This window comes from Homarus americanus, unplaced genomic scaffold (assembly GCF_018991925.1).
Source record: "Homarus americanus isolate GMGI-L3 unplaced genomic scaffold, GMGI_Hamer_2.0 scaffold25827, whole genome shotgun sequence".
Classification (NCBI taxonomy): Eukaryota; Metazoa; Arthropoda; class Malacostraca; order Decapoda; family Nephropidae; genus Homarus; species Homarus americanus.
The window spans coordinates 11,526,993-11,539,022 of NW_024738300.1; the positions used below are offsets into that span (position 1 = coordinate 11,526,993).

General features: G+C 37.9%; 1 protein-coding gene across 1 annotated transcript; it reads right to left on the reverse strand.

Annotated features, from left to right (window-relative positions):
• Positions 1 to 2,203: 2,203 nt before the first annotated feature.
• Positions 2,204 to 10,947, reverse strand: LOC121873866 (pescadillo-like). The gene is made up of 10 exons (XM_042377694.1): positions 10,815 to 10,947; positions 9,064 to 9,297; positions 8,258 to 8,465; positions 7,329 to 7,492; positions 6,846 to 6,981; positions 5,847 to 5,974; positions 5,161 to 5,310; positions 4,906 to 5,015; positions 3,616 to 3,896; positions 2,204 to 2,765 (listed from the first exon to the last, which is right to left on the reverse strand). The coding sequence occupies exons 1-10, from the start codon at positions 10,836 to 10,838 to the stop codon at positions 2,269 to 2,271; spliced, it is 1,932 nt and encodes a 643-aa protein (XP_042233628.1). The 5' UTR covers positions 10,839 to 10,947; the 3' UTR covers positions 2,204 to 2,268.
• Positions 10,948 to 12,030: the final 1,083 nt, after the last annotated feature.

Sequence of the window (12,030 nt, forward strand, 5' to 3'; positions counted from 1 at the left end):
AGGCTGAAAATATACAGTTACATATTTGGGGAATGGGTTACGAATTACAGATAATATACAAGTAACATGAGTGACACAAATAAGACATATAATAACTAGATGGGGAAAAGCTCAAACTACAGTTCATTTCAACATAGTGACAGTGCAAGGAGTAGTGTTTACTGGGAGTGAATGAACTGATTTATTACAAGTTATTGATATTTTACAATGGTTGGGACTGGGCTGTTCTTATAGCTAATGCAGTCAGTAACGATGGGCTGGATGCGGTTGTGGTCAAATTCTCGGACTAGGGATCTCAGGTGGTAGTAGGAGCCGTGTCGCGGGATGGTGTAGAAGCTTCTACCAAATTTGCAGATGAGGTCGTGGTGATGGTCAGTGAGAGTCGAAAGGGTCAGTGTGTTGAGCGCTTCTTGATATGTGGAGTAGGAAGGGAGAGAATAATCTTGCATGCCCTCTTTTGCACTTTTCTAGGTGTTTACGCTTGTGTGGCATTTAGAGGAAGACCAGGTGGGGGAGGCATAGGTGAGCTTGGGAAGTATGAATGTTGTGTAAACACTGAGGAGCTCGTGTGCAGGAACTCCGAGGACTTGAGTCACAGAGGTGGAGACGGAAACTGGAGGATTTGATAACCAGACGTGTGGTTTCCAATTTAGTTTGTTGTCTATGGTGACGCTGAGGAGCTTCGTGGAATCTACAACCTGGAGTGTGTTCGGACCTAGAGTAATGGAAGGAGGTGGGACAATGTCGGAGGAGAGGTTGATGTGCATAACCATGGTCTTGGTATGGTTGATGGTGACATGGTTGTTGGTGGCCCAGTTTTAGAGACTGTTCAATAAATCCTGAAGGGCGGTAAATTTGGGAGCAGAATTGTTGACGCTGATCCCAATGGTGGAGTCGTCGACATATTTCCAGCGAGCAGGGGTTTCTCTTAGGGCATCATTGATGAGCATAAGGAAGCAGAGTGGTCCCATCTTGATGCCTTGGGGGACGCCACAGGTGAGTGACTGAAAGGTGGAGACAGCCCCTCGGAAGCGTACAGCTTGGCGTCGGTCACTGAGGAAGTCTGTACACATGGTATAAGACTTCTCCTAAGCCCGAGGTCAATAGCTTTGTTGATGATTATATTGTGGTCCACTAGGTCAACGCTTTAGTGAAATCAATGAAGGCGATAGCTACAGACGTTTTTTTCGTTTCTCGAGATGGCGGTATATGTAATCGAGAAAGCTGACAAGACAGTGAGTGGTGGAGGAAGTTTTCATGTTGCTAAATTGCTGAGGGTCTACGACTCCTGCAATATCAGCATAAGCCCAGTCGAACACAAAGCTTTCACAGATTAGGCTGGGTATTGGGGTGATTGCAATAGGTCGTAGCTGATTTAAGGATTGTGGGCTGGTTGACTTGGGCACTGGTGATACATAAGAGGTCTTCCAGTCAGCTGGGCATCTGGCTTCACTGAGAGAAGCATTGATGATGGAGCATAGGGGTTTAGCAAGCTCCGGGGAGAACTCCTTGAAGAGTTTCATTGTTAAGTCAATGGGGGTGGTAGAGCGTTTGTAGTCGGGTCTGAACCCAATCCCCAAACTGCTTGTAGAGGTAGCAACCATATTTCCATTAAAGAATTTTTTATTTTTTATCATTTTTGTTATATATTTAGATCTGTCATACCCACCTAAACTGAAATATTTAATCTTGTAATTTTCTAAATGAGACCGAGACAATGTTTTTATTCCTCAGGTTTAGGTAAATTTTTGTAAAATTTATAATGTAAATATCATCAAAATGCCGCAAGTACTATTTAATTACGAGAAAAAGCAACCTTTCTCACTTACAAACAGCTCTATTATCTAGTCTCCGGGTGGTCTGGGTGTTTGGTAGTAAATTTTAGACACTGCTTTCAGACAACCATATAAAATTTCATTTGCTGGTCTGCTTCTCAATTTGGTAAGGTTTTGTACATATAATGTGTAATTCTGTCAATCATAATTTCGTCACTCATGCATTTATCACCTGGGCCAATCTTAAAAACTTTCTCTACCTTTATTTTTGTCAAGAAGTGCCATGTGGATTTTTTTTAGTTTTTAAGAATATCTTTTAAGTGTGCCGGTGTTCTGAGACTTTTTTGATTCATGATTTTCAGAATTCTGAGATTTTACTGGAGAACAAAATCTCATTATAAAAGTCGAAGACAAAGAAAATCCACATATGAGGTTTAAACTATATTTCTACCTCATATAATACATAATAAAAATTTCCTGTTCATCTGACAACTTATTTCTCTGGTACACTTCCAGCTAACTTGTTTGCCTTGTCTTTCTTCTTTTGTTCCTCAAGAAGATTCCTCTTCTCTGTCAATCGCTTTACCTTGGCAGTTTGTCTCTTCTCTTTCCTATTTAGGATTTTGTACAACCTCTTCTTCTTCTTGGGTATCATCATGACTGCTAACATCTTCTCCTCTCTTTCTTGACTCTCTATGACAGCCGGCTTAGGTTGGGCCACATTGCCACGGATTACCCTCATTTTCTTACGGAGAGGTATCTTTGCTGGTTTGCTTACTTCTTTACTTACTTTTCCAGTTTCCTTTCCTTCTTCCATTGGTTTACTTACTTCTCCAGTTTCCTTTCCTTCTTCCATTGGTTTGCTTACTTCTTCTGTTTCCTTTCCTTCTTCCATTGGTTTGCTTACTTCTTCTGTTTCCTTTCCTTCTTCCATTGGTTTATTTACTTTTTCATTTTCCATTTCTTTTTCCTTCATTGCTCTCTTTTTTGCTGAAATAAAAAGGCTTCCATTAACCTCTACAAATAATTTTCAGGTGATGAAACTGGAAACTATTTTATGACAAGAACATATTGTATACATTCATTCTTGGATACAGTCACCTATTATTTAATTTGTATTGTATTAGCAACATAGACCACAATTTTTCTCTATATAAAAACTTCCAGTACATCCTCCAATGAGAAACTTTCGCCCTGAGCTTTTACTAACACTTCCACAACAGTAAACTAAATGAAAAGTGAAAACATGTACAAAAAGCAAAATACAAAAATGAGAACTCCAATGAAATGACAGTAAAATGTGTTACCCTTGTTCTTAAAAGAAAAGGTAGCCACCCTCAAAATATAGTCCTGGGCAGTGAGTGCTATAGATTAACTGTGGAGGGCAAGACATATCTCATGATCTGGGTCGTGCAATTCCTGACAAGAGTGATAAGGCTAAGGCAACATCATCATTATAAGTCCATCACGTGTACCAAGACCTTTTAATTATACAAACCATTTTTGGGGAAAAGTTACAATCGATCACATAATAGCTTAAGTGAGCTGAGAGAAGTTACCTAAAACAGAGGATAGAATTGCAGTTACAAAAATAAGTCAGTAATAAATGGGGATAAGTGTGGAACATTTTCCCTTTGAAATGGGTGTGATATGCCCCCCACCCTCTGCAACAATGGAAAGCTGCCATTCCTCTGAGCTATATAAAAAATAATACTGATTGGGGGAGCCCACACCACAAAAAGTGACAGCTGGGTCTAAGCCACCATTGAAATCCAGGTACAGTAGTGATAAATTTCAAGGAAAACTAACAATTAAAACCAGTTAATTCAGAACAACATACCTTTAAATTCTTTCGTTTTTAGCCTTTTCATTTTCTTCCAATCATAAACTTCTTTCTCATTATCTTCGTCACTATCTTCCATTTTCTGAGGCAGGTCTATGGGTACCTCTCCTTTCTGTCGAGCCATAAGCAGTTTCTTTTCTGGTGGAATATACAAGTCATTTTCTTTTTCAAATGGTGAAAGATGTGCTGGAAGGTTAACTCCTGGGAAGTAATCCTGGACTGGAAGAAGTAGACGAGCATTGACACAGTCGTAGACCCACTGAGGTTGAATGTAATACCTGGAAAACATCAACATATTGTTAACTTAGCATAGACCATTGACGGCTCATTCAAGTGTTGGTCAAGAACTCTCACCCAAACATACAGATACAAAGATGCACTATAGCTTGGGGATGGTTCTCAGGCTTTTCAAACATACAGTATGTAAAAACCATAGGTAGCAAGTAATTAGTGTTAGAAAGGTATGTAAAGATTCTAGATGTCATTTGGACAAGTAATTATACATATATCAAATTGCAGACAACAGATCATTAATCAGCATGTTCAGGAGTACATTTAATGTATCTAGTACTTAAGAACCATCCATGACCTTTCTTCTAGAATTTACCTTTAAAAAAATTCTCCTGAAAGCTTCTTAAAACATGTGCCTTTCTACTAAACATATTTTAACACTAAGATAGCAGCAAAACAGTGTCTACATATGGGAAATTTGATGTTTCACTGTCACCACATCTTAATTACATTCTGCATTCATTCTTACTTTCATTAGACAAATAATAAAAATAAAATCACAGTTCTGTGATGTAATCTCCTAACTCTTTCAAACAACTTGCTAATAGCTACCACTACTAATTCACACATACACAAGCTAGTCTTTATCAACAACTCTTTTATCAGCTTTCAATAGACTTCCGTCTACTCCTCACACCCTCATACAGTAAATAAGACAACTTTCATTTTACACCAATTGCATTTAGACAGACCTCAGATTGATTGCCTTCTGCCTCATAAACATATCAGTTAGAGTATCCCTGTACAGAACAATATGAGAACAGGAATAAAATGTTAATAAGTTTTGAGGGCTCATAAGAGGAATTTTAGTTTCTAAATCAAGTGAATAAGTGACACATCGCAGGTAAAATATTGTGACATGTTCTGACAATCACAGGCTATGAATATTCTAAATGAACCATCCAACTTTAAAATTTGGAAAAAACATTTATGACATGGACAAACATGATCATTACAATGCTCAGAAAAATGTAATGAACATCAATTAATAATTACCTGGACAAATAATTTTGTTGGTGCATCGGTCTGTCAACAATCTGATGTGTGATTGCCTCATCTGTCTCCAAGAAGGTGCTGCCTTCAGCTGTACTACTTTGCCAAGATACCTGTTAAATTTCCAACAATAGTTGTATTTTTAAAATGGAAATACAATACAATAAACTTGATTCACCTACACAAATACAGCTACCACATACATATACAATTCCTGTGAGAATATAAGGGGTGATAACACATAAAGAGTTAACTCACCTCTCCCATGCAGGACCTGATGACAAAAGTGAGAGACTCTAAGTTAGTCTCACGGTTCAGGAAGAACTTAAGCCCCTTGAAGAGAGACTGCTGTTTCTTTTTCTTTTGCTGTTCCTCTCGTGCTGCCTTTAACTTGTCTTCATCCTCTTCCTATGATCATAAAGTTAGTTGATAAATTTTTTTGCACACTCTGTATGTAAGATTGTATGTGCATATTACACAGTAGAAAAAAATACAAGTTGAAAAATAACCATAACATATTTAACAACTTGGCCTAGAGTGGTAGGGAGAGGCCTAAGAGGATGTGGCTATAGTAACAAGTCTTGTGTTACTACCATATAACAAATACCAAACAAACAAAAAAATGAAAAACACGCAAAACTATATAAATCATGTGTAGATTGTGTTGTTAACTGCCGCTCACAACCATGGGCCAATAAACAACCAGGCGACCTCTCCACCCCTTGTCTCACAACTTCAAAGGTGATCTGTCAAGAGCATGAAATCTATGTTCATACAATGAAAACTGTGTGGAAAATAGACTTGTTTGTCATGCTGATATGAAATAAATGGTTTTGGGTGTACAGTATTGTACTGTATAGGAATAAAGAGATTAATTAAGAGCCTGTCATAGCAATAAATAAGTGTTGTCTGAGGATGATAGAGAGAGAGAGAGAGAGGCTTACCAACAGGTGCATATCAATGCCACCCTCTTCATCATTATCGTCTACTTTATTTCTCTGCAGAGGGATATTCAGTGATGCTACACGCCCTGATACAATTGAACTCTCACTTGCTTCCTCTTCTTCTTCACCTTAAATATAGAAAATTATATAAGAATAAAAAATACTTAATTTTCTGATGCAGTATATTTCTTTTAGTGGCGTGAACAAACTGCAATCCGTACATAAAAGATGTCTGGACAAGCATGGAACAAGTCAAGATATATTAAATGATTACATGCTATGATTGAGTATTTGTAATAACGAACTACACCGTTCACTTTGGTGCTCTTTTTTATATAATCAATAACAAACTCGACTGAAATATGTAGAGCCTTCACCTAGAACCCAAACAATTAACACTATTAAGTGAACAGTATGTCATCCATTCCATGAATATAAAATAATACAGATTGACTTAACAAATTCATGTCACTAATAGTCTGTTTTTTCCTAGAACCTGTGCCTCTTTCGAAGTGTTCCCCAGTTACCATGTTCTGCCAGTTTGTGCTTTTTTTTATCAATACAGTAGATATAAATATAATTCAAAATATATCATCATCTCTATACAGTGATTGTTTTGAAATTTAAACAGTTATTGCACTCATTATGGCAGTTTTATAAAGTAAATATACTTTATTTCCCCACATAATAAGCACATCACTATGGAAGATACACCCATAATGTAGCAATAAATATAGACAATATATTTGAAGCAATGGTGGCATCCTCGTTAGTGCTGTTGAACCTCACTCTGCCTTATATCTTAAATACCTCACTCGGTATATTAACAGTTCCCTTATGGTTTTTCCTTTCTAAGGAACAGTTATTAATGAAGTGGATGTTTTACCCATTTTGGTTGGGGGTTTCATGAGATTATGTTTAAAAAACTCACACAATAATAAAACATAATGAACACAGGCATGCAGTTTAAATCTATCATTATAACTATAACAAACTTACCTCTCTTCATGCCTTGTAACTTGGGTGGGTAGTGGATATTCAGGCTATGATAGAGTCGGAAATTAACAAAGCCCAACAATGTGATGTAGAAATCAAGGAAGACAGTCATGACACGAAGATCAACATCTGTTGTAGGCTGTGGAAAAAGAAATTTTAGGATTAATCAGTAATTCATGACCAGATCCATTTTATTCTGGTAATAATGATACAACAAAAAAGTGATACACATAAATAAAATGCAAATACTGTACCATATAATCATCAACATTATCGTTTACAGCAAATTTCCACGCTAGAGTGGGTTTTTTGTGACTTAACTGATAGCATGTACATTTCATGGCCATTTTCCACTTTTCACCACAGGGCCTTCACTCCTGCCACTAATTATTTTTTTCATATTCAGACAATTAAAACACTTGAATGTAGTCCGAGTGACTGAAAAAAGAAATCTAGTAAGAAGTATTTAAACATTAAAATTCTTACCAGGGGAGTGAAAGGATGTGGTGCAATCCAGGTGATTGTTTGTCCCATTACTTCTACTTGATAATAATAACCTTTGACGGAGATGAAGGCCTTCCTTAATCCTTGTGTTTCTATGACGTAATGCATGAACTCCACAGTCAACCGACGACAAATATGCAGCATCACTGTAATAAAAAATTAATTACTGAATACAGTTTTAGTGTACAGCAAAACCTATGAATCATCATGTAAGCAATAAAGAAGAATTACCCAGGGCTAACAAATAGTGTGAAGTAACAGTAATTAATTGTTCTTCAAATCAAGCATAAACCAATTGAGATTAACCCCACAGTATCTGTAAATTGGAATCAGCATGTTGTATCATAGATGGACTCAGATATTCAATCCACAGCATCACTGATACAATGTGTGCCAGGTACCATGTATCAGAGAGACTAAGACAGTCAATCCACTGTGGCAGCCACATAAGCCTTAGCATATCATCACAGACAAGTAGAGAGTGAACATCTAAATGGAACAAGAGGTGCATGAGCCTAAATAAGAAGGGATGGAGAGCCAGGAGCAGACCAAGAATGACATGGGGAGAAGTTTTAAGAAATTAAATTAAAGTTAAGAATCTGACAAGAGGATGCAAGAGACAGTGAAGCATGGAGAGCTGCCATCAAATAAATATATTTGTTTTACTGCAATAAAAATATCTTAATCAGCTTTCCATCACTACAACTATAGAGCTAATCTTATCAAGTCTACCATCCACCACCACAGTTATATTGCTACTTTAGTCACTCGTCCATCATCACAGCTATATACTTTAGTCAATAATTCACCGTCACAGCTATAAAATTTAGTCACTCATCCATCATCATAGTTACATTCTTTGTGTACCTAAGATACAGTATTAGATAAATAAAAACAATATAATCCTTTACCATCCTGTATTCGCCATGTTCGTGCCATTTTGGAGAAGAGAACGCATAGTGTGAGAGGATCGTCCAGATCTTGCAGGGCATCAACAAAGGTAGGGTATCGCTCTTGTACGATGTGGTCCAGTCGATAAAATGGCGGATTCTTGTACAGGTTTTCTACTTTATCGCGTTCCTTTCTAGCTTTTGCCTTGCTTGTTTTTATCAAGAATGTCTGAAAAAAATTTAATATTCACCTTACCGTAAACATTAAATAATAATAAAACAAATATATATGCCTGGGGTTCTCACTCAATGTTTAAGGGCAAGTCCCAAGGACGATCTGAAGAGGCTGGGGTATCAGTGGGCCTCCAGCTTATGTGATGTTAATTATTTAATAAACAAGACATATTATAGCAACCTTGAGTTTGAAATTAACACAAGTCTAGAGATTAACTGAGGATGAGTTAATATTTGAACAAGACTAAAATCAGTTTAATCAAGTAAATTAACTAACAAATTATACTGTTTTATACAATTAGTTGTAATTCTAATCTTAAACTTATGATTAATTTGGAAACCCAGGGACGGTGGTAACTTTTTTGCATGAGATAAACTGTGTTCATGGTCTGAGGGTCTAAACACTCAGAATCATATTGTAATTGACATCTTAGGTTCATGGTCTCAAAATCCATTGCAACCATGTTATAAGGCACTCATTACCTCACAAAAATCCTATGTTGGCAAAACTGTTGGTTCTAATGATGTGGAACTAAAGACATTCTACTTTAGTATATAATTATATCCTCCATGGACCATAATAATAAACTTACCCTAAGCTCCCTAAACTTCCAGATAATTGGTTCATGAAGAAGATATCTAATGTCTTTCACAAGGAAAAGGGTCTTGATCCTGGAGTCTCCTTTCTGTGCCTTTCTTCTGTGGTTTGGCTCACGTGGATATATGCCTTTCAGAATACACAATCGCCGGAAATCTTTCAAGGAGAGCTGTAACTTCTTGACAGCTGCATTTCTTGTGATGTATTTTGTTGCCTCTCCTGACTCTCCCTGAAATGTAATTCAATAATTTTTTGGGTAATACTGTACCATTGAATCCAAATAATGTGTAATGGTATGCATATGCAGGGTAGAGAAAACACTTTGCTATGAAATATAAACTTAGCAAAAAGCTAATGGAATAATACTATGTAATTTGTCACATAAACATTCATCCTGACATTAGCACTAAATTGAGTGCAATATACTTTCTTTAACTTACTTACCCTTTTTAATCTCTCCAGAGCCAGTAACTGAGGCAATAGTGTACTATGGTTTAAAGTTGTGATGCCATAATGTAAACACACTGCTAGTAAATTTACTTATTTCATACTAAACTCTAAATCAGTTCATATTTTTGAGGTGTTGTTTGGATGATAAAGCGGTAATACTGGGGCAGATTGCTAACATCAGAAGGAGTTGTTCGATTTCGTTATTTTTTTCCACAGATGTTCTTTGGATGACAGTGATAAAAATAATACTGGAGGAGCTGGCTATCACTAAAAGGAGTTGCTTGATTTCATTCATTTTTTGCTCAGATGTTCTTATCATTATAGTAAGTACTTTAAGAGACGACAGCTTTTTTTTTCTCTCTATATAATATTATAAGTCACCTGCAGTGCGCAAGACATGAAGGATGGGGGGAAATTACGGGATAAAACATGGTGAAAAACTGATATGAGACTGAAATGATGCCTCTATGTGCTTTATACGTGAAGAAGGTACTTCTTTACCGTAAACGCTCCTATAAAAAATCTGCCGAGTCAGCCAGTTGTCATCTGCTCCGGTTGTTTACAACCGACCCGTCCTTGATGCTTCAACAAAGTTAGTTTCATTGGTACCAGATATCAAAATAAGTAACTTCTGATTAATATGGCGTGGGGTCCAGGGGCTACATCAGGAAGTTAGGTAGGTTTCTTTGGTTGGTTAGGTCAGGTTCCATTAAATGTCGCCTTTTTTCCTAAAATACTTGCTCTAATGATAGGAACATCTGTGGAAAAATGCACGAAACTGAACAACTTCTGGAGGTAGCAGTTTCCTCATACATTACCCTGTATTTCGACACAGTATATCTGGCCTTCTCAGCCATCCTACCTTCACTATATACCATCGTAAACATTTTTTGGTGGTGGCGGTTTCCTCATGAACTAGCAAATTGAGTAGGCAATAATTTACCATACCGAATAATTACCGTGTCATAATTACCAATAGCTTTTATCTTCTAACGAAAACTTCCTCAAGTTGGTGCTAAGGCCTGACCACTTCCATCAAGGATTACATTAAAAAGCAATGTTCAGTAATTATCCAAGATTAATACGAAAACACTAAATATTAAAGCAGTAGCAGAATGCCTTAGTATTACAGTACACGATTTTCTATAACAGCAACAGCTTATTTATCTACAAGATATCAACACCAACAGGCTTGAGCTAAAGTCTCCCTGAACTACCTAAGATACAAATGATAACAATGACAAATATAAGCATTACGAAAAGACAAAATCAGCGTAATAATTAACATAATCTTACCTTCTTCTTCCTTTTTGCTCCCATTTTGTTATTTCACACTTATGAAAGGCTTCACTCAAATAAATTAACAAATAAATTCCTCGCCGCACGTGTTGCCAGGTCGTGTGTGTGCAGGACCGGGCGTTTACTCTACCAAGACAGACTCAGCCAACCACTCAGAGCGGACATGAATCCGAACCTTGACTTGGTAAAGAACCCGAGACTCAATTTATTCTCATCCGGGTATTATTATTACCAAATCTAAAAGTATACTGACTTGTAATGATTTTCAAAATGATCTATCAACGCAAGTGTGACTCCTGTACCGACAATCTGGGCTAGGAAATTATAAAAAGTTAGATAGGTTTCTCTGGTTGGTTGGGTCAGATTCTATTAGGTTCTCGTAAATGTCGCCTCTTAAAATAATTGGTGCTACTGTAGTGCATTTCTCCCCTACAAACGCTGTTTGTCGCTGCAACTGACCTCTGACTCTTTTCCTTTATATTCTTCACCAAAGGTCGGCTCGCTAGCCATATCCGGGCGATCAGTCACGTCTCTGTCACGCACTGTTGGCAAATACTGGGCATCTGCACCGGCTCCTGAATGTACCTAGAACCCGCTCCAGTGTTGGTCAAGTCTTCTCTTGAAAAGAGCTCACACTCAGTGCCGTCACAACACTTTTCTGGTAGGTGTTCCAGAGTTTAGCCCTCACTCCGAAAAAGTTTGCCTCACGGTTTTCTCCGACTTGCGGCTTTCGTCTTGAGCTGTGACCCCTTGTGCAAGGCAGGCGTCCCGCCAGCTCAAGTAAGGACACTCAACTGGTAGTGCCCCTAGGATGCTTATAAGCCTCAACTAGGTCCCCCTTGCCCGTCTGTAGTATAAGCTAGGCAAGTTCAGGCGCTCAATCTCGCAGGGTAGCTGAGATGCCGAAGTGCAGGCACCAGCTTGAGGTGGCCCTCCTTTGAGAACATTTTCAGCCAATGACAGTCCCTAGCATATCTCGAGGGACCAGATGGGGTGACAGTACTCCAGATGGGGAAGCACTTCCTCTGAAGATCGTCACGAGGAACGGACCGTCTAGATATCCTGAACGATATGTATAAGACCCAATAATTTATTTGCCTGGTTACCTTCTTCTCACAATGGCCGGAGCTTCGGCTCATTGTCGCTTATACCTACCTAGGTCCTTCTCACACACAGTCTCAACTAGTACATTTCTTGTCCGTTGGGACATATG

Bases quoted from the DNA above. Each gene is read 5' to 3' on its own strand.
- LOC121873866 (XM_042377694.1), bottom strand. From the start codon at position 10,838: ATGGGAGCAAAAAGGAAGAAGAAG. The intron at 9,298-10,814 runs GTAAGATTATGT...ATTACATTTCAG, and splicing joins GAGCAAAAAGGAAGAAGAAG to GGAGAGTCAGGAGAGGCAAC. The intron at 5,975-6,845 runs GTAAGTTTGTTA...TCTATATTTAAG, and splicing joins GTTACAAGGCATGAAGAGAG to GTGAAGAAGAAGAGGAAGCA.